A 23,405-nucleotide genomic window follows, 5' to 3' on the forward strand; every position below is an offset into this window, starting at 1 on the left:
TTAGATTCCTCAAAATTTGATCGGTTGCGTTCAAGATTATAAGCTTGCTTTTGTCACCGTTAAGCAACAAAACAATTCATAAAACCATTTATTAAGAATAGCTGCTTTCGATTTTAAGTTGTTCAGTTAATTAATTTATATCAGTAAATGACAGCAAAATTATATTGTCTTCTGCATAGTTGCATAGGCTGATTTTGTTTAAATGAATAAAATGTCGTTTTTATAAAAGTTGAAAAGAAACGGGCCAAAGATTGATCCTTGAGTAACTCCCTGCCCTTAGCACTGCACCAGCAACATCTTTTTTATTCAGGCACTTTTCCAGGCCTTCGATAAGTCTTGATATGACGTGCTAAATGTTATGATCTTTAATGGGCCCACAAAGAAAGGGGGAACAGTTTTACATTAATGAGTTTGCGGATTTGATTAGAATTTAGATATAACATGGTCTTCAAATATTTTTGAAGCTGAAAGGAGCCCACTTGTTGGCCTATAGTTCTCTTTTCTACCTTTACCACTATTTTCAAAACGGCACATATTAGCCATTTTCAAATGAAGTGGAAAAGTTTAGTTAAAATGAAAGCGATTAAATATTTCAGCTAGTGGCGCAGAGACAACGTTTAGTGCTATTCAAAGAACTTTTGAGGGAATGCTATCGGCTCCCGTTGATTAGCCCTCCTCAAGGTTGTGAGTGATCTCTTATATATCTGCAGAAGTCAAGGATTAATTTAAGGTGCAGTGGTGACCAATTTGTGCAGTGATGAATCGAAAATGTGAAGTGATGAATTGAAAAATGTGCAGTGATGAATTTCTTCACTTTTGAAATACTCCAACTACTACTGATTTGGATGTTTTTAGAATAAAGACAAATGAATACAAACTATAATCAAGAGTCAACTAAAATAATATATTCAACCTACGTGTGAAACTCAACTAAAATAAAACCAGCTTTAACAATAAAAATAATATACAGTTAATCACAAACACACTTCATAATGCAAAAAGTGTTTTTTAAGAAAATAGAAAGAATACTGGAAAAGAAATAGATAAAAAGAATAGTGCAATAAATCCTGTTATTGCTAAGACTCCAAGGAATAAGCCAAGGTCTGTGGGTTCTTATAAAAAAATTATGTAAATCTTAAGACTGGAATTGATCAAATGTAATAAAAGCATGCCGTGAAAAAAATACCTGCAATGCCTTGAAAATACCTGCTAGAAATATTCTGAAATATATTTTAAGATAATCTAACGGGTGTGGACACAAAATTTCCTGCTGTTAAGCTTCTTCTGTCAGATAATCCTACGGCCTCCAACAACTTTGGATTTCTTGCATTGCATGGCCATAAAGACCCAATACCACTACCACCATCAAATGATGGCCTGCTTCTCTTCTTTTGTATGAAATACAATACGCCACAATAATTGGAATGAATACCATTTCTATCTTTGTTTTATATTTGGATGAACATTTTTTTTGGTTTGGGTATCCATAAAGCTAGCCAGGTATAGTTTTGAAAGATTAGTAGCAGTTACGGATTTGTATTATATAAACGAACCTCATATTACATAAAAAGTAAGTAATATACAGTAAGGCTGTGCTTTGGACAGTTCTTAGAACATTGAAATATGTAACATGATTAGAGATCAAGTGTCTGAAAACAGCATCTTATGAAAAGAAACAGCGAGAAACAGTTGATTTGCCTTTTAAGGATCAATCAATAACTTACAAACACAGTAATTGCATTCCACTCCATTTCCACCATTCACAAATAAATACTATATTGACTCCATAGGGTGGAAATGAAGAAAAAATTCCCTGTTATTAGGTTTGCTACTCTGTTTTCTTTTTGCCAGGTTTGATATGTTCTGGTAAGATTTATACATAATCAGTGGTAGCTGTAGCTAGGCCAAATTACACTGAAAAGTCCCTGAAAACAATGTAAACATTGTTGGTCCGTCAAAAAGAGGTTAAATCAAAACCTAGCCACACCCTTCGCCACACCCTATTGGCCCCGAAAATCGGTGTTTTACGTTTTTTTTGTGCAGTGATGAAATTCCTTAAATTAATGCCTGGCAGAAGTTAAACATTTTCGAAGCTAAACTTTGGAAACAATCTTTTGGTGTTACAAAACTTGAAAATGGCTTTGAGAAAAGGCAAGCATCTGAGTAAACTAAAGCTTTTCGTCTGACACTCTTCAGAGTTTAAAACGTCAGTACATAGGTCGAAAATTCTACGCTAGGAAATATAAAAACCCAGTTATGGATCGAAAGTGGGTATATGTATTTTCTAGCGTAGAGTTTTCAATCTACACTTACGTTCAAAAAGTATTGGGACAAATTCGATAAACGAATTATGGCGTTGCGTTGGATTCGGTTTTGCAACGGAAACTTTTTCAGATTTGGGTAGTCTTTCTCCAAATAATCTAGGCCTACGTATCCCCAAAGTGGAATAAAAAGTTAAGAAAATGCTTCAACTTATAAATTATAACCTTGAAAACATAGGATTCTTAAGATTTTCCTGAATATAACAACAAAATATTCAGAAGGGTTGAATGGCCTAATAACAGCAAAGTCACATGACCTTCACAAAATTTTAGAGATGTCCAAACAAATTCAACTTTTTAATTTCACGTTTGCATAACAAAGAAATTTATAAAAGAAATTACAAAATCAAAATTTTATTCTTCAAATAAAGTTTGCTACATCAACGAAAATGCTACAAATTTATTAAATTATTGCATTTACTCGAGTCCATTTTGAAACTGCGTAACATTCAAGGAGAATCCATTGTATTCGTCAGCGATGTTTAATTTTTGTTATGAGAGAGCATTTTTTTCCTATAAAGCTGAAAAATTTGTATTTTTTCATGATTTTTATAGCCATATTTTTGCTTATGTTCCAACATTTAGCTTCTTTTTACATGACAACACAATTTCTAGTAAGGATTCAAACCTATTACTTCGCAGTTCCCAGATCAGTAAAGATCTTTCGTCCCACGGCGTCGTAAACTTCTTCGGTCTGCCATCCCTTGGTAAATTTTTTTCTGATCTTGTACGGAAAATCTTTTTACACACCAGAAAAGCTGCACTCATTGAGCAACCGACAATTGATGCAATTTAACGAAATTCATTTGCTTTATTTTAGTAGAAAGCAATTTGTAAGCGCTTCTCTTAACTCAGTTCTTGAATTTCAAGAGCCTCCAGGTTTTCGTCTCAAGGCCTATAGAAATTTTATGGTCGATGTTTTTTTAATTGTTTGGCGTACATAAAATGCGTCAAAACATCAACAATGTATTGTAAAAGTTTCATGGAAATAGCTGCTGTACTTATTTAATGAGAAAGATTTTAAAAAAGTCTTTCCAAGTTTGTTGCATAAAATGTCTTCGAAATTTCGAAGTGTGTCCCAATATTTTTTGAACGTAAGTGTATGTTCTGACGCTTTAAACTCTAAAGAGTGTCAATTTTGCATCTTCGTTTTTGAGATAAAACGTTGCTAAAAATTTCATATCACAGTAGCTCAGCCTCAGCTTGTTCTTAATTTGTTCTTAACTTTTAACCAATCTTTGAGGCTCGTGTTCTTTCGAGTTGCCGATGCAAAATTAACAATAGCCTACTGTAAAATGCATCCAATAGGAATTTAGATAGCCACCAGACTTCGTCTGTAAGTAGTGCTAACTTTTTCGAGGCAATTATCAATGATTTTCGAAAAACAGAAACAGCTGTTACTTGCAACAATTGTGGGGAAAATCTTTGCAGTCAAACCTGTCTCAAAAAGCCACGTCAATAGAATATCAATAATATAAAACTTAATGTCATTGTGATACATACACTAAAGTTGCTTAAAACAGGAAAAATCGGAAAAAATAACTACAGAAAGACAGTTATGGCTGAAACTAGCACAAGTCACCATTAAACTCTTCAAACCCATCCGTATTCTCTTTTTCCACACTTCTTATGCAGTGTTCTTCAAAGCACTTATTGAACATGTTCTCTTTCAGTAGGACATTATTCATTCCAATCTCTTTTAGATGAATGGCAAGCCAAGCCACAGTAGTGCTGGGTGCGGACTGTGTAAGGAATATTATCAGTCCTAGCGTCAAGTCTTTACGTGCGACGGCGGGTGCTTCTAAATTGTTAATTGTTGTTTGGTCAAGTCCAGCGTTCCCTGCCAAAAATTGCCAAGTCGGCTGCAAATATTGGTTTTCCGGCATTTCAGCGCGTGAGATAACTGACGCAAACTTGTCAAGCCACTCGAATGGGATATCATATAATCTGGTATCAAGTTGTACCCCGGCTGTTACAGCTTTATCTATTTCTTCTCTCAGCTGTTTAAACCGATTACTCGTGAGAGATTTAAGATACCTTAGAGTAGCATTTTGTTGTGCTGAAGCAATGTACATCAGGAATCCAAGGGCAGCATTCTGGTATCCATGACAAGATTTCCAGACGCTATGGAAGTCATTTGACTCTAGACAACTTCTCATTAATTTTATGGCCGACTTCTCTCCGTCAAGTTTTAGGGCCAAGCTAACACGCTCGTTATGTCCTGTGTCTGAGAGCAAATGTCGACACTTTTCCACATCAACTGTAATGGAAAAAATAGCACAGCTGTTTCAAGGTACGAACTGCAAGATTACAAGGTACGAGTAATTATAATAATCACGAGATGATTATGATGATGATGATGATGATGATGATGATGATTATGTAGGTGATGACGACTACGACAAACACGATGGTGACGTAGAAATGATGAAGTAGTAATTATGATCGTTATTTTTGTTATTTTGGTTGCTGTTGATGACCATGGTTAATGATAATGAACATAATTACGTAACGGGAACATGCTTATGGCGATATCAAGCTTAAACAAATGATATGATGACTAAGATGTTTCTTCACAATTCAAATTCTTGCAAGTTAGGTGGCTTCAGTTTAGTTTTATTTATGGGGCTGGCATCAAAATATTCGATTTTTGTAACTTTCATGATTGCGTTCCAGATAATTTAATGTTGAAGATAGAAATAACTTGCAGAAAGTATTTCATTTCTTTACTCGCCAAAATGTTTTCTTTTAAAAGAAAATCTTGAAATTTTCATCGAAATTTACACTGGAATTTCAAAAATATAACCGACATTTATTCCACCGAAAAATTAATCCACTGAAATTTTTGGAACTGAATTTTTTGGCATTTAATGTAAACAATTTGTACTAACCTCGGATTGAGGTTCAGGGATTAGATCATTGGAGCACGGGGAAAAATTGTAATAAGCAAAAATGGCGGCCAATTTTCATGTGCAGTGTGCTGCTGCGCTGCGTCTGCGACGCGTAGAGACGAGAATCTAAATGCAAGATTATATTAACAACTAAAATGCTCTACTTTGGTTTACGTTCAAAATTAATAAAATTCTCAGTACATCAACAGAAGCAAGAATAATTTATCTTTTAACACCAGTCAATATTTGTGGGAAACTAGCAGCTTCAAATACTTATTGCTTAAAGCTGGAAAAACAACATCACTGGCCCATAACGATGCAGTGAACCAGGTACTTTTTAAATGAGTTGTATCTCAAAAATAAAGCTTGGCCTCATAGGGTAGCGAAATATGGTAAGCACAGTTTTTCTTAAGCTTTCGAATGATATAAGTGGATTCTTTCTAAAAATCGTTTACTAGAAGTGCGAAAAGTTTTAATATCACGCAGTTTTGTTTTCCTTATATTCGAAGGGAGCGACCAAAACAAAAGAATTCACGAATGAATAGTGTCTAGAAAAAATGTTTTATCACAATTATGGTAAAAAGCTATCGTTAAATTGCTAGCATGAATGAATGCATAAAGACTGCTGCTTTCAACATATGCAAAAATGGAAAGGCAAGAAGCATAAAAAATTTCTCACGTTCAGATATAACATCGGGTTTTCGCGAAACCAACGGCCGAACATTCTGCCTTAACCGATTTGCGACAAAACTGGTTTGCATCAATACGCAAAATTGCATTAAATGTTCACAAACAATTGAACTTTTAATAGCTGTCGGTAAATGCAAGGAAAATGGTAAAGAATTGGAAATGTACCCTCATACCGTTGGGATTTCAGCAAGACATGAAGCGATGGCCCTGCACTGAATGATATGTCTGCTTAGAAAGTTTTTGATCTGGTAAAATGTTACTAAATGTCATCCATGTTTTATAATCGATCGGTGGCATCTCCATGCAAACATTTTTCCCAACTGGGAGTAAACACGTTGTATTTCTTTTTTGATTCGTTTTCGCCAAGTCGCGCGACCAGAGCGAAGCAAGTCAAAACCGGTCTTTAGGCATCGTGCGCGCCTACACAAAAACCGGGAGAAGAGAAGGTAGAATAAAATCTCAACTTTTAGATCTGAGAATTATTGGTAATCCTGTTATTTGATGAAATCATCAACATACCTTGGATATCAGCGGTTTTAGCCTTGGGAAGCGGTGTCTGTCTTCGAACTGCAGCACCCGATTGAACAGGAAGGTTTTCATCATCCTCAGACATCCTGAAAAGACAACAGTACAACAAACTAGACCTTTCAACCAAACAACCACATGTTAAACATACATTCCAACATGAACGGTGAACATCGTAATTATTTGTACGATAATCCATTCAGATCAAGGAATGGGTATATACAAGGGTGGTGCTACATGGGGTAGGTCGAGATTGTGACAGATCCACATTTATTTTTCAACTGTTAGGCTCCGTTTGCACAATACCGGATTCACTTCATATCGGGTTAGTTTCATACAAGATAAGCATTCTGTTCACACGATAAGGACCCAAGCCGAGTTGCTTTCTTTCCACTTTTTAAGAGTGAAATCACTCCGCTTCGAAAGTGGTTTCAAGCGAATCCGGTATGCATTGGAATTGAGCAGAGCACTCGTGTAAACGCTTGAATTTGGTATCAACTTGAACCGCAATTTCAGTTACAACTCTGTGGTCTCGACTCCATGTTTAGCGCACTTTTTCCGCAACTTTTTGTTTCATTAAAGAAGAAAACAAAAGGGATGCTGATGAAATGAAGTTTGTCCTTAACACAAAGATAGCACTTACACGCATTTTTCAGATTACTACCCATCTTATTGATCTGATTTCAAGTTATTGCAAAACTTTAAGAAGAGGGCGGCTTTGGAAAAAAACTTTCATCAAATAAAACGAAATTTTCGAGCCAAAACCTCTTCCTTTACTCTTTTCCACCCCTACCAATTTTCTCTGCTTCAGTTCAATCGCGTGTCAGGAGATTTTGGGCGTGCCTAAAATAGGAACACAAAGGCTCTGGAACAAAAGATTGCACCCTGCATTACGAAGTAACCAATGTCATGTAAACTTGTGCCCTATCTGGTATGAACACAATCTGATACGGTGCAGCGAATCCGATATGCAGTGAATCCGGTTTCTGGGTCGTCTAGAGCTATTAAAGGGTTTGTGCAAGGAAAAGAGGGGCAGTCTAAGAATAACATTGTTAATCAGTATCCTCGTCAAAATACTCCCCCAGCCCAGGCACTGCGGTACTTTTTGCGAAAATGCAAAATATCTATTAAGAAGTAAGCCACCAGTAAAACCTCTTTTTATTCGATTTTAGCCCCGCATTTTTTAAGAACATGGCCACACATAGCACCTTAACACGTAGTGGATACATCTTTCTGAAGGTGCTTGGCTATTCGTTATATGATTTCCGTATTCCATCTATCATCTGATGTTATTCCATATCCTAGATATTTACATTTATGGACTTGTTTGATGCTCATTCCTTTGAACCTTAGATCAATAATAGTGTTGTTGCTCTTTTTGGTAATTAGCATGCATACAGTTTTTTAACATTAAACGAAAGACATTTCTTTTCACTTCCTGTTCCGACTCGGTTGACCAGGGCTTAGAGCCCTTCTTGAGAGTCAGTTATCAAAACTGTATCGTCTGCATACTTTAAGTTCTTCATGTTGCAGCCCCCTGCTCGGATTCCTTCTATGATTTCCCTCAAAATCAATTCACTGTGAATATTGAATAGTGCAGGAGACATAACACATCCTTGTCTAACTCCTCTTTTAATGTCAGTGAAGGGACTTAATTATCCTCCAACTCGCAAAGCTGCTTATAATTTTCGTAATTTGGCTCATCAGGTGTACGATGTAATTTACATTCGGTAGTACCTGGTTTTTTATGTAAGGCAATGTAAATTGATTTACATAGATCATCTGAAATATCTCCATTCTCATATACATTTCATTCATTAGCAGATTTACCATATCTATACCTAAATATCCAAGACTTTTGACCATTTCTATTGATATATTACAATATTACAAAAATGCAACAAAATTTGTTTTACCGGAGGTGACAAGCATTTTTTTCGGAATTAAATTTTAAAATGTTAATCCAGAGATTTTTGCTATTGGTTTTGATCGTCAGGCTTTTAAACTTAACATAGAAGGATACTTTGAATAATATGAGGGTATGCAAATATATCTAATATCTAATAATATATATTAACAAAGCCTTGAGAGATCAAATCATTTGCTGAGGGTTGTTGCTTGTTTACTTTGCTGGGTATTTGGATTTTGATTTATACTGCTGGCTGCATTGGTAACTTTTTTGCCTAGACTTCCCAAAAGTCTATTTTTGTTAAATCCGTAAGGCATTCGTACTACTGCGAGGGCAAATCCAAACTGCGGAGGAGAAATCCGTAAGGCATACATACTACTGCGAGGGCAAATCTAAACTGCGGAGGAGAAATCCGTAAGGCATTCGTACTACTGCGAGGGCAAATCGTAACTGCGGAGGAGAAATCCGTAAGGCATTCGTACTACTGCGAGGGCAAATCTAAACTGCGGAGGAGAAATCCGTAAGGCATTCGTACTACTGCGAGGGCAAATCTAAACTGCGGAGGAGAAATCCGTAAGGCATTCGTACCTACATATGCCAGATATACCTATTAAAAGTGAATCGGTTTAATACGTCATTCTGGCGAATTTTCCTCTCGTTAAAATCTTTCAGGTCGACCTCTTCTAAGGGACAAAAATGAATTGAAATTCTCTGCGTGCGCATGCAGAAACTGCGTGCAACTTTCTAAAAATGTGAAGGAACTTCTCAAAATGCATGGCAACAGTCGATAAACTTTCTAAAAATCATGCCTAGATACAGGACGCGGCGCAGCCTCTTACTACTCTCCTGGGTACTAGGTTCAATGAAGGAGAATTTGGTTTTTCATCGGAGAAGATCTAAACATGTTTCGCAAAGGCAAAACGGAGTAAAATATAGCAAATACGGCGATTGTGTAGAAATAAATACCTAAAATACATAATAAAAAGATGTATGCTTATCTTGAATCTTAAATCTGAGCTCATTCATTACTTTTAGCATTTTATTTAGAATAATCAAACTGGGAAAATCTGACATTCTCAATTGAGAATGTTGAGAATGTCTCGATCCGCCCCTGGGCCTAAATCTTCCGAATTTGACTCATGTTCCTGTTCTTGTTTCCGTTTACCACTGAACACTCTTTTCCGTTTTTTTCTGTAGATAGTATTCTTTTTTTTCCCAGGCATGACAAGCTGAAGAATTTCAACTAGTTTCAAAAAACGCACAAATGTTATTTCAGCGAATAGTAGAAACGTAAAAAGTGAAGCGTGTCAGTGTCCTCTCGAGGCAGTCGGCAATCTTTTCGACAAGTACTTCATGTTGTAGGTGCACAAACATAATTCAACTCAATTTAGAAACTTATAAAACCCAAAAAACGACAAATTTAGCCCTGGAAAGTCGGTTGACACCCCCAATCATTTCCTTAGCAACCACATTTCATGCGTTGCTAGGCAGGTTAGTTATAATAAAACATAGTTTTATAGGTGAAAAGATATTTTTTTGCAAAATAGATATCGAGAACTTAAAACCTGATATTTGAACTACAATTTTATACCAGAAACCCAGATTTGAAGAAAACAAATTTCTTTAACATATTTTACCTATTCATCGTCCTTAGGTGTAGTGATGACCAATTTGTGCAGTGATGAATCGAAAATGTGCAGCGATGAATTTCTTCACTTTTCAGTTTGAAATACTCCAAATACTACTGATCACGCTACAGAGACAAATGAATACAAACTATTACCGAGAATCAAATGAGATAATGGAATCAAGCTACGAGTGGAGCTTAACTAAAACCAACGTTGATAGTAAAAATACACTTACGTTCAAAAAGTATTGGGACGAATTCGATAAACAAATTATGGCGTTCCCTTGGATTCGGTTTTGCAACGGAAACTTTTTCAGATTTGGGCAGTCTTTCTACAAATAATCTAGGCCTACGTTTCCCCAAAATGGAATAACAAGTTAGGAAAATGCTTCAACTTATGAAGCATAACCACGAAAAAACAGGATTCTTGCGATTTTCCTGATTATAACAACAAAATATGCAGAAGGGTTGTATGGCCTAACAATGGCAAAGTCACATGACCTTCCAAAAATTTTAGAGCTGTCCAAACAAATACAACTTTTTAATTTCACGTTTGAATAACAAAAAAAATTATCAAAGAAATTATAAAATCAAACTTTTAAGCTTCAAAAAAAGTTTACTTCATCGACGAAAATGCTACAAATTTATTAAATTATTGCATTTATTCAAGCTACTTTTAAAATTGCGTAACATTCAAAGAGAAACCATTGAACTCATCGTCGATGATTAATTTTAACTTTGAGAGAGCATTTGTTTTCCTTATAACGCTGGAAAATTTGTATTTTTCATAACTTTATAGCCATGTTTTTGCTTATGTTCCATTATTTAGCTTCTTTTTACATGACAACACGATGTCTGGTAAGGATTCAAACCTATTACTTCGCAGTTCCCTCAGTAAAGAACTGTCGTCCCTCGGCGTCGTAAACTTCTTCGGTCTGCCAACCCTTGGTAAATTTTTTTCTTGTTCTTGTACCGAAAAACTTTTTACACACCAGAAAAGCTGCACTCAATGAGCAGCCGACAATTGATGCAATATCGTGAAATCCATTTGCTTTATTTGAGTAGAAAGCAATTTGTATACGCTTCTCTTAACTCAGTTCTTGAGTTTTCAGAGCTTCCATGTTTTCGTCTCGAGACCTATAGAAATTTTATGGTCGATGATTTTTTAATTTTTTGGCGTACATAAAAGGCTTCAAAATATCAACAATGTCTTGTGAAAATTTCATGGAAATAGCTGCCGTACTTTTTTAATGAGAAGGATTTTAAAAAAGTCTTTCCAAATTTGTTGCATAAAATGTCTTTGAAGTTTCGAAGTGTGTCCCAATACTTTTTGAACGTAAGTGTAATATACAGTTAATCACAAACGCACTTCATAATGCCTTTGAATTTGGAAATCTGTATGCTAGTTATACGACGTGACAAAACTCAGCCAACTCAGCACGAGTTTGCGCATCCCTTTGTGATACGATATTTCAAGTCAGGCATCAATGCTTGCTCTTATGTTTCATTGGCCATTTTCTACTCTTTATGATAACCAAATAAATTATATCTTCATGTATCTCAGGCACGAAGCCAATTGAGGGGTGGGGGGGCAATTTTTCAGAGATTTTTTGACCCTCTTTTTTTCTTATCTTTGAAAACAAAGTATGAAATAAAAAGAGAGAATAAACTGTTAATATACTGTTTGATTTTCTTTTATCTTTTTGCTAACTTGTTTTTGTGACGTTATTAACCTCGTATTTATGTTATGTTGGGCATGCGCCCGGTTCGTTATGTTATGTTATATTATGTTATGCGTGAGAATATGAAATGGAGTATTGAAGTTCGAATTTGGGTGCTCTTTCGTTGTTATATACCGGATATTCTTACATGGTGTCAGGTGAAACACCCATCTTTGATGTTTAGGAGGTAAATGATTGCTTTGCTGGTTCTTGTTTCGCGATGACAGATCCGGATCCAATCGTGCCTTGGCCTAGTGCTTCCTCTGAAGGAAATAGCGGAACATCGGCGTTCATATCTAACGTGCCATTACCCCCACGATTAAGCTTAGAAGGGAATTTGGCAGAGAATTGGAAGCAATGGAAGCAAATCTATGATGCGTACGAAACTGTTACGAATTTGAAGTCTAAACCAGACAATTTTCGAGTGGCTGCTTTCATCACTTGCATAGGACCGGAAGCTCTTCGAATATACAATTCACTTCCGTACCAGGAGGAGGGTGAACGTCAAAACATTGAACGAATCTTCGAATTATGGAATACTTACTGTATTGGAGAAACAAATGTGATTTACGAACGGTATAAATTCAATAATTGTACACAGGGCCCTACAGAGTCAATTGAAACTTATGCGGCTTCTTTGCGTGCCCTCGCAGCCACATGTGCATTTGGACCACTTAATGATGAGTTGATACGTGACCGAATTGTTTGTGGCATTCACAACAATGCTGTGCGACGTAAGCTACTGCAAGAACCAAAACTCTCATTATCTAAATGCATTGACTTATGCAGGGCCACAGAAACAACTACTGCTCAAGCAAAAATAATGGCTGGCCAAGATGATAATCAAGACCTCATGGCCCATTATGTTGGAAAGCAAAGCAGCCCGAGGAAGACCACTGGAGACACAAGAGGTTTTATTTCCGACTGCAAATTTTTTGGGCGTAGCCATAAAAGAAACAAAGAGAGTTGCCCAGCCTTTGGCAGATATTGTTCTGGTTGTGGTAAGAGAAACCATTTTGTTGAGAAGTGCAGCTTGAAGAAACCACCAGGTATGAGAGATACATTTTCTAAAGCCAAAATACATGCAGTGAAGGAAGAAAACACTTCAAGTGATGATGAAATTCTCATTGTTGAAATTTCACCCAAAAATAATCTGGCAATAAATGCTGTGTCCCAGTCCCCTCCTAAGAACAAAATTTTTGCCTCCATGATTATAAAAGGCAGGCAAATTAGTTTTCAAATTGACTCAGGTGCTACCTGTAATGTCCTTCCAGAACACTTCGTTCCTCCAGGCACAAAAGTTGAAAAATCGGATCACTCTTTGCACCTGTACAGCCAAGCCTTATTACCGATAAATGGTATTTGTAAACTTAAGGTATTAAACCTAAAGATCCAGACTGAGTACACTGTCAGATTTGTTGTTGTAAAAGGTGACTATGTGCCATTATTAGGAGCTAATGCAGCACAAAAGATGGGACTTCTGACTGTTAACTATGCTAATATCTTTAACGCAAATGTAGATAATGTTAGCTCTAACAGTATTGCTTCAAACAGCACACATCAACAGGCACAACCAACGGTTGTCATGGAAACAGTCTTATCGACCACCGCAGTGGCTCCACTCAGTATTGCAGATATAGAGAACCGTTTTGGAGATGTCTTTGAAGGTCTGGGTCACATGCCAGGCAAATTGCACTTAGATGTTGATGAGTCACAAACCCCTGTTGTCATGCCGCCTCGCAGAGTACCAATCGCTCTTAAAGCAAAACTCAAGGCTGAATTGGAAAGTCTGGAAAATCTTCATGTCATTCAGAAAGTTACAAGTCCAACAGATTGGGTATCAAATCTCGTCATTGCAGAAAAACCAAATGGGAAACTGAGGTTGTGCATCGATCCACAACACCTCAACAAAGCATTGAAAAGAAGTCATTATCCTTTACCGCTCATTGAGGATGTGCTACCAAAGCTAGAAGGTGTCAAGGTATTCAGCAAAATTGACCTGAAGGAAGGGTACCTTCGAATAGAGCTCGATGAAGAATCAAGCATGCTCACAACGTTCCAGACACCATGGGGGCGTTGGAGGTACCTCAGGATGCCATTTGGAATTAAACCAGCTTCAGAACATTTTCAACACAAATTTGATCAGTGCATTGAAGGCCTATCTGGGGTGTATGCAGTCGCTGACGATGCTCTTGTTACCGGAAGAGGAGAAACTTACGAAGAAGCTGTCAAAAATCATGACATGAACATGGTGGCACTTTTGAAACGTTGTCAACAAAAAAACATCAAGCTGAACAAGGACAAATTCAAGTTCAAATGCGATGAAGTTTCCTTCATTGGTCATACCCTAACACAGAATGGTCTTAAAATAGACCCCGCAAAAGTTGAAGCCATCACAAAGATAAGCAAGCCGAAAGATGTCGCTGGTGTACAAAGGTTCATTGGCATGGTAAAATACCTGGCCAAGTTTCTTCCCAGACTATCTGAAGTATGCGAACCTCTGAGAAGTTTGACCCACAAAGATGCACCATGGGTATGGGGAAAAGATCATGACAAGTCTTTTGCTGACATACAAAAAGCAATTTGTGAGGCACCAGTTCTAAAGTATTTTGACCATAAGGCAGCAACAGAAGGCCAGGCTGATGCATCATCAAAGGGGCTTGGTTTCGTGCTCATGCAAGAGGGACGTCCCGTGTCATATGCAAGCAGAGCCCTCACCCCTGCAGAGCAAAATTACAGCCAAATAGAGAAGGAGCTGCTTGCACAAGTATTTGGAGTGGAACATCACCATACCTATGTCTATGGCAGAGAGATCACACTTTGGACGGATCACAAACCACTTGTCTCAATCGTCAGCAAACCACTCGCCTCTGCTCCAAAGAGACTGCAAAGGTTGCTACTAAGATTGCAATCATACGATGTTAAAATCTGCTATAAACCTGGCAAAGAAATTGTTCTAGCAGACACACTCTCTCGTGCATACCTGCCGACAAGTGAGAGACAAAAGTCCGCAACTGAAGAAGAAGTCGAAACTATCCACATGTCAAATTATCTCCCCATCTCTGAGCCACAGCTGAAGGAAATACAGCGAGAAACCAAATGTGACAACACTTTACAAGCACTGAAAGAAATAATTTTGAATGGGTGGCCAGAAAGAAAAGATACCCTTCCTCGATGTATTCATCCATACTTCTCAATTAGAGACGAGCTAGCAACACAGGATGACGTAATATTCAAGGGTCAGAGAGCAGTTGTTCCAGAAACACTGCGCAAAAAGATCCGGGATAAACTGCATGTAACACACACAGGAATACAGAGCTGCCTCAGAAGAGCCAGAGAAGCAGTTTACTGGCCTGGCATGAACAAAGATCTTATCGACTTCATCTCGAAATGTGAAATCTGTAACACATTCCAAAACAACCAGACCAGAGAGCCCCTTATTCCTCGTGAAATCCCAAGCCGCCCCTGGCAAATAATTGCTGCTGACATTTTCACAGTCAACAACAAAGACTTCCTCTGTACTGTGGATTGCTACTCCAACTACTTTGAGATAGATCGTCTATTTTACAAAACTGCTGGGGAAATTAAGAAGAAGCTCAAGCGACACTTCTCTACTCATGGCATACCAGATACGCTCATGAGTGACAACGTACCTTTCTTCTCTAAAGAATTTCAGGATTTTGCCAAGGAATATGAATTTACCACCGAGCTAAGCTCGCCAGAGTACGCACAGAGTAATGGCAAAGCAGAAAATGCCGTCAAAACTGCAAAGATGCTAATGAAAAAAGCGACTGAATCTGGCAATGACTTCTATCTTGTGCTACTAGAATGGCGAAACACGCCGTCTGAGGGGATGGAAAGCTCTCCTTCCCAGCGTATGTTTAGCAGACGAGCTAAAACACTGCTTCCTATATCGAAGAAGCTCCTTAAACCAAAGGTTGTCACTGGTCCAAGAAAAACTTCGAAAGAGGAAAGAGATACAATCAAAGTATTATAACAGAGGCACAAGGGAGCTAAGTGCATTAAAGAAAGATGATGTAGTCCGGATAAAGCCAAGAAATTCCAACAGAACAGGCCGCTGGACCAAAGGATGTGTCATAGAGCAAGTTGGTGTAAGATCTTATAATGTAAAAACCGAAGATGGAAGAATCTTCAGACGAAATCGAAAGTTTCTACGTCAAACCAAAGAGCCTTTCTTTGCAGATGAAGAAGATTCAATCATTTTCCCCAGAAAGGAACGAGAAGCAGTGGCTCGACCTTATGAAGATCACCAATCTGAAATGGAGCAATTTGATCCGCAAGAGTCACCTCACTCACGACCTGATCACAGAATCTGATCCTACTGAAGAAAAGACAGCAGCCGCCAGACCTGCTGAGACCAGATTTGATCACAGGCAATTGAACTTTTACCAGCCAGTAACGACAAGGAGTGGCAGGAAAGTAATTCGGCCGGATTACCTCACTGGCCACAACTTCTGATTAGCAAACTTTAAAAACAATTATTTTTATTATCTTACTGTTCCGTTTATTCTTTTGTTGGAGGAAAGGTGTGACGTTATTAACCTCGTATTTATGTTATGTTGGGCATGCGCCCGGTTCGTTATGTTATGTTATATTATGTTATGCGTGAGAATATGAAATGGAGTATTGAAGTTCGAATTTGGGTGCTCTTTCGTTGTTATATACCGGATATTCTTACAGTTTTGGTATATTTCTATCATTTTTCTATTATTTGCATTAATTAAGTAGACAACTTTCTAGATTCTATATCATTGCAATGTCTGCATTTTGGATGTGTATACATGGCCTACTAAAAATACTCGGGACAAAGAAGGTGCATATTTCTGTTCAGGAAGTAAAATTCTCTCAATCAATACAATTCTCTCACTCCTCCCCTCCCAAATTTTTCCTAAAAACCAGTAATCAATGTTTTTCTGCGAATCGTCAGATTGTTTTATCTGAACGGTATAGTAAATTGTTAAATTTTAGTCTAGGAGATGCATTTTAGCCGTTCTAGAAGGCACAATTTCAAAAATTTTCTTTCGCGTCATACCCAACCATGGTGGGTCCTTCTATATCACTATACTTCATTCTTAGCCCCCTCCCCCCTCCCTAGGTTCAATTTCGTGGCGCCGTCCCTGTATTACCAATGTTATACCGTTGATTCATACTCCGAAAGTAGGCTTTCAAGACTCTCCTAAAAAACGAGCCTAAGCCTATCCTTCGTATAAACTAACAAATCTTTACCTGCAACTTGATAGAATGCTTACATATCGGCAAACAAAGTAAACGTTTATGTAGAATATCTCTTCTGTTAGTAAAAGTGTCTAAAGACTATGTTACAAAGGATCTTTCTGGTAAGATGTATACATCATCAGTAGTTAGGCTGAATTACACTGAAAGTGGCCCTGAAAATAATGTAAAACGTTTTTGTTCCGTCCAAAAAAGGTCCAGTCAAAACTTAGCCACACCCCTAGCCACACCCGATTTGGCCCCGAAAATCGGCGATTTACGCTGATTTGTGCAGTGATGAAAATTTCTTAAATCAATGCCTGTCAACCAATGATTGGAAAAAACATCAACCCTTGTCATGTTCAAATTGCTGTCACTACATGGCAAGAGCAACTTATATATTTCATAGACCCACCTTTGTTAAACTTTCACAAATTTATCCTGCGTGCAATATTGGATAAATATTAGTTTTTCCTTCAAGTTAAGACCTTCACAAAATCGCAAGCATAAAATTGGCTACTTATTTCGTCAGCAAGCAAACTACCGCAATCTAAATACACATCAAAAACTCATTGGCCCAAATAAATTCTTTCTATGCATGTTCCTACTTCTTGTTTATCAATCATGTTTAAAAATAGTTGAAATGGATCTACCACACAAAATGCAGAAGGGACAGTAACCATTTTAGGGCCATTTTAACAACCATGGCATTTTGAAATTCCAATTAAGTCATTGAACTAATTCTATATTTATACATTTTCTTGATCATCGCAACAGATTGAAATAAACTATATTTAAAGCAAATAAATACTCCTACTTACAACATTTATCATTCCTACTGTTTATCTCAAAGAAAAAATGAAGTAAATAAAGGAATAACAGAAGTGATGCAGACATTGTTTTTAGGGACCCAGCAAAAAAAATGAGACACTCAAAAATCTTTTAGAGTTGTTCCAGTTTACTATGTAGAGGTGGCTGATTCCCAATGACAAAGAATCAAGTTTCTAGGTGAATATTTTTGTCTATTGTAGAATAGATAATCTGAAAATACAGACACCATGAAATTGTATATTACTTTCCTTATAAAGCACATTCTATTATTGGCTAAGCAATGCTCCATTTCTGTTAAAATACACTACTGTATCAGAAGCACTACTCCATGGGGGCACTTTTTTCAACTTTTCAATTATACAAAAAATTTGGATTATATGAATTGGGAGTAAATGGCTTATTTTATAGCAAATTTTGCAGGGAAATTCTTGAAAATTCTAATTCTAAAAATTTTGAAACAAGAAGAATGAATTTTTTGCCATGGCCAGAATTGGCTTGCCATGGCCAGAATTTGGTTTTAAAAAGGGACTATTGTGGGTAGTGGTTGTGGTAAAAATTTCAAAAGATGTGTTTATAATTAGCTAGAAAATCTTTAAGTTAATTTTTATCCCCTTTTTCTTATAAAGCTTCAAAGGGGTTCAAGGGCGTGGTCAAAGGGGGCATCGAATAAGCATGAAGTAGCTTGGGAGGACCCTTTTATCAACTTCTGTGCACTCTTTCTAATCAGCATTAAAAAATAAATCAAACGATGTATTATGTGGCTTTTCTTAGTGCAGTATTGAGAACTGATCCCTGTTATAAGAGGCGAAAACGGGTAAAATCAAAATGACCCCATAAAATAATTTGCCCAAGGGTTCCAAGCTGGCAAGAAACGGTTTTGTGATCACTTTGTACCTAATATTCAGATAATATGAAAAAATTCGATAATATGTACTCGATGTCAAGGTTAATCTGTTGGCTGCTGGATTGTATCTATATCATTGCAGCCAGGCTTTATGTAGACAGCCTTTTTAACAATAATAGAATAATATGGTTCCTTATCTTTGTCAAACAGACTGAGCCAAATATGGAACTCAGTCTCAAACGAGATAAGTACTCCCCAATTTAACAAAAATTAAAGAAAAAATCTCAGAATATCCATCATGCAATCGTATACTTGTGATCTTTCCAAGGAAAATGTATGCAACATCAGTTTTATTTGATATAAAATTTATTTAGTGTTGGTAATTAAAATTAGTTGGCTTTATTTAGCTTGAAAATAGCTACCAGATTATACCAGCTTTAAAAAAAGAAAAAAAGACAGTATGTTCAGAGGAGTTATATCCGAAAGTAATATCAAGCCATGTAGATAGTCATCAGAACATAATTCTGTTTTTATGCAGGGTAGGATTGGATACAGCCTCCATTGATGGTTGATGTTGGGATGAAAGAAAATTCGAGAATGAAGTTTGACTGTAGTCTTGATTCAAATGTATTTTTATGGGTGTTGTCCCCTTTTCTGAGACGTAACAACGCAAAACTTAAAGCGTAAAAGCACAAAATTTCCCTGGGGACTACGCCCTCAGATTTCCAACCTTCTCTCCATGTACAGGTCCTTCACCTACAACCAGGCTTCGTCGTTGGCTAAACAACGATTCCCGAACCTGTTTCAGCAGCAAACTTTGACAGCCCCGAAGTGCCCTTTCTGCAATTCCTGCCCCGAGGCATCATGAAGCTTCCGGCGCCTCTGCATATGAAGTACTTGATATGTGCGTTCTCTTTCAGTCTGGGGCTAGCCCCAAAAGCTTGGGACAATGTTTCTGAGTTGCGTTTTTGTCAAGTGTTCAAAAGAAATGCCGCTATTGGTCCTTTAAGAAAGGACCCAAACAAAAAGTGAAACTCAAGGAACGAAAATAGTGAACAGTACTAAACTTTTGATGGCTACTTTACCAAACCAAAGTTGTGCCAATTTCAGACCTGCCAACCTCCCAAGCTCAAAAACCAGGATACTTGCAATTCTTCTTTTTTAAAACCTGGAGATTTAGCTAAAAAGTGGAGATTTTTGCTGCGTTCTACATGGCCCAAAAATAGCTAGATTCATTCATACATAAATTTCTTATTACATTAGTTTCAGACACACCAAATCAGTACTTGACTTACTTGTTTCTGTGATGTGATTCAAAGAACAGAGAAATTATACATTATCTATCTAGTGCCTAAAATTTTCAGAAGCAGAAGAGCTGAACAAAATATAAAAATCGTGAAAATCCGCTATGGTAAACTGAAAAAAAGGTTTTTTGAAAAACCGGATGAAATTAATTAAAAACTTGTGTGCATGTGAGATGGAGGCCAAAACCATGGGACACACAACAAAACCATGAGAGTTGGCAGGTCTACAATCTGTTGGAAAATGTGTGAATTTTTCCCTACATGTACAAGCAAATAATCAATTTTTGAGAGGTTTATTTTCAAAATTAACTTCCTTATCATTTTTAAATCTTCTAATACTTACATATTTGGGTATTCTGGGCTCCTGACAAGAAATTTTAATATTTTTCAATTATAAACATTTGCCAACTTCAGCACTTTTTTGAATCCATAAAATTCAAACTTCCCAAGTTAGCGATTCACTTTACAAGGATGTACAAAAAAAACTTTCCTACATCTAGATTTTCTGAGTTTAAACCCTGGCCTTTCAAAATTTGATTTTTTTTAACTACCGGAAGAAATTATCAAGCAATTTAAGGCTGCCATTATGGGCCAAATATTGAAGTATTAATCTTTTTGTAATCTTTTTCTGATACTGCTCCTCAAAAAGTTCTAGAGCAGAGCAACAGTTTTGAAGAGGCTTTCCTCACCCTCTGGACTTTTTCTACTCCGTAAAGTCTGCACGCAGGTTATCTTACGGTGGCTTCAAATATGGGGATTCCCTCTATTCTAGCAACGAGCAAGTAACATCAAAAACAGCAAGATTTCAACCAAAATAAAATCGCTTTCTACAAAACATATGTTGGGTCCCCGTGTAATTCAATGTTTTTAACATGTTTATCTAGAAATATTTAGGCTCTCTGATGGTTCGATGAATCACCCACCATAACCGGGGCCGCAGCCTTAATGCACTTGATGTTACCATACAGATGCTGGGCGAGATCCAGTTTGTAGTAAAAGTAATGCTCTCAAATTTAAGGGGTGTGTGTCTGTATAGACTTTCTAAGGAGTAAACGGAGGGGTTTTGAAAATCAGACTGGCCTTCAAATAATTAAAAAACCAAGACTATATCTACACTGCCATGCCAGTAGTAAATTTTTTCAAGCATCACAGGCACAATGAGCCTAAAATGACGTTCAATGACACACAAATGTTGGTTTTCGAACATCAATAATCGGGGGAGAGGGTCCATTCTATTATCAACCCCAGAGTATGCCTTCTCTTCCCTCTCCTTCCCGGCAACCAAGAAATGTTTCAACCGCCGCCCTGACCCATGTTAGTTCCAAAAATGTCTGAGAAAGGGCCATAAATTATTGGAACTCACATGGTATATAGATTCTTATAGAAGTGAACCCGCCGGGAATTCTATTAAAACGCTTTTCAAAATTTTGTGTGCAATTCAAAATTGCAACAATGAAATACAACGACATGCAATAAAAAAGCTGTTCGTTCGGAAACTTCAGTGTCAAGATAAAATGCCTAACTTCCAACCACGCCACGCAAAAGATGCGAGATTCAACTACCAACAACCGCATTAAATTCATAAGAAATCGAGTAAAAAGCCGAACCTTAGAAATGTTTATTTGAAGATGTTGTGCTCTTTCTGGCTGGTGTCACGCAGGTCTTCTGAATAACTACAAATGCATGCATTTCGTAGCATAAAAGGATTAGTTATTGAGGAACTTGAAGAAAAACCACTTCCAAGAAACAACATGTCATGATTGATTCGCCTTCGCAGTATGCAGCCTGGGGATCGCATCAGTTGCTCACCTTGGCCTTTTGAAGGTGCACTACATACATATAAAATCTGTGTTTAGCATGTTTCCTTAATTCGTTATATTTCTTGCATCTATCGAATAAATTTGCAATATAATGGTTGCTTTTCTTAAATACTCTTTAAGGACATTCAAATTCCACAGAATCTTTTCACAAAAGCATAAGATATAGACACAGGATAATACGACAATTTCGATAAATCAGAAGGAACGTTATCGTATTAAATTCAGAGGTGATGTGGGCCTCAACATCAAATAAAGATCCTATGGTAGCTTTTCAACATCAAATAAAGGTCAATGAAGACTGACGTCATTGATTTCATTGACGAATTTCCGACATTTCGGTAGTTTTCCTTCTCTTTTCATTCATCATCAAATTTTTTAAATGCGTCTCAATCTTGAATTCTTAAATAGCTGTGTTCCTCTCTTTTGATGCAAACTTTCGCCAAATAATAAATTCAATGGTCGTATCAACCAATAATCTGTCAGAGTAATGAAATTTTGTTGCCACTTTTGGCTATGAGAGATCGAGGTCGAGCTTTGAAAGGAAAGCAACTGATCTCAGCTTGCTTCCTTTGCAGTTGTTCAGTAAGGCAAATCACTTTGCAGTTACTGAGAAATAAAGAGCCAGGGCAACGCATGCCCAAGGTATATGTTGATGTATCTCGGCGCAATTCATTGAGATTAAGATTAGAAGAAGTCATTGTTTAGATTATAGAAAAGCAAAATGTGAAATTGTAAATACTATTTTCAATCATTTCAACCCTAGCGCCAAAACTTGAGAAAGGACACTCAAATAGGGACAGTGCAGGGGCTTACGGGGCTCTGCCTTGTCAGGGTGCCCATTTCGTTTTGAAATGGTTTATCAAATATTCATAAATTTGGCAAAATTAAATAATTATAAAAGATGTGGGATTAATTTTTGGTTCAGAAATTGTACTTCAATCCTTGAAGGTCACTTTAACTTTTTGTATACAGAAGGGTCCATCCGGTAATTATTGGTACAAATTTCCCTTGAGATTTTATACAACTGTGTACCTAATTAGACAATATGCCTTTTTGATATTTATGGATTCAACTAACACAAAACAACAGCAAAGAAAGGAACAAAAGAGCAGAAACTTATTATTATAGAAAACAGTCTAAATTACTATGACTAGTGGTATCTAGTGGGGACTAGTGAGTATCTTATGTGCGTAACAACAAGATTTTGTATTTTGATATGTTTGGGTCTCGTCAACACATTTTAGCTGATAATTTTAGACCAGCAAAATCTGTTTTTGATACTTTTAGTTGGATTTTGATAACTGCGGACGGACCTTCCCGTATATTAAAATTGAGTGACTCCCCTGGGACTCTTATATGAACATGACATGACAGGGGAGAAAGGATAGGTTATAGAAGAGGACGCTTTCAATAATGCAGTTATTGGTTCTTAAGTAAAAAATATGTCCTAAGTTTATTAGAGTACATTTATCCAGATATGCGATCAAGGGCGGAGAGATTTTTATCGCACGCATGCATATATGGTTGTATCATCCGCGTAATTGCAGATATTAGGACAGGGTGGGCTGTATATTATCATGCGAAGTTCCTTCTCTGGCCAATCAGAAAATGCATGTGCGCTCCACTCACGAAAATTTTGCTCCAGTCAGAGAAAGCTAGCCAATCAGTGGCCATAGTGAGGGGAGCAAAA

At 37.1% G+C, this 23,405-nt stretch overlaps 1 protein-coding gene across 2 annotated transcripts; it reads right to left on the reverse strand.

The window, feature by feature from the left end:
* Positions 1-880: 880 nt before the first annotated feature.
* LOC135695650 (uncharacterized) lies at positions 881-21,920 on the reverse strand. 2 transcript variants are annotated; one of them, XM_089110154.1, is made up of 4 exons: positions 21,503-21,920; positions 9,974-10,089; positions 6,422-6,516; positions 881-4,581 (listed from the first exon to the last, which is right to left on the reverse strand). In XM_089110154.1, exons 2-4 carry the CDS (start codon positions 9,979-9,981, stop codon positions 3,890-3,892), a joined length of 795 nt encoding a protein of 264 aa, XP_088966280.1. In that variant the 5' UTR covers positions 9,982-10,089; positions 21,503-21,920; the 3' UTR covers positions 881-3,889. The 2 variants fall into 2 exon arrangements, with proteins under 2 accessions (XP_088966280.1, XP_065070869.2); XM_065214797.2 differs by lacking the exon at positions 9,974-10,089 and having other exon boundaries at positions 21,503-21,919.
* Positions 21,921-23,405: the final 1,485 nt, after the last annotated feature.

Source organism: Rhopilema esculentum, chromosome 2 (genome assembly GCF_057945365.1).
Source record: "Rhopilema esculentum isolate cy_ngs chromosome 2, ASM5794536v1, whole genome shotgun sequence".
Taxonomy (NCBI): Eukaryota; Metazoa; Cnidaria; class Scyphozoa; order Rhizostomeae; family Rhizostomatidae; genus Rhopilema; species Rhopilema esculentum.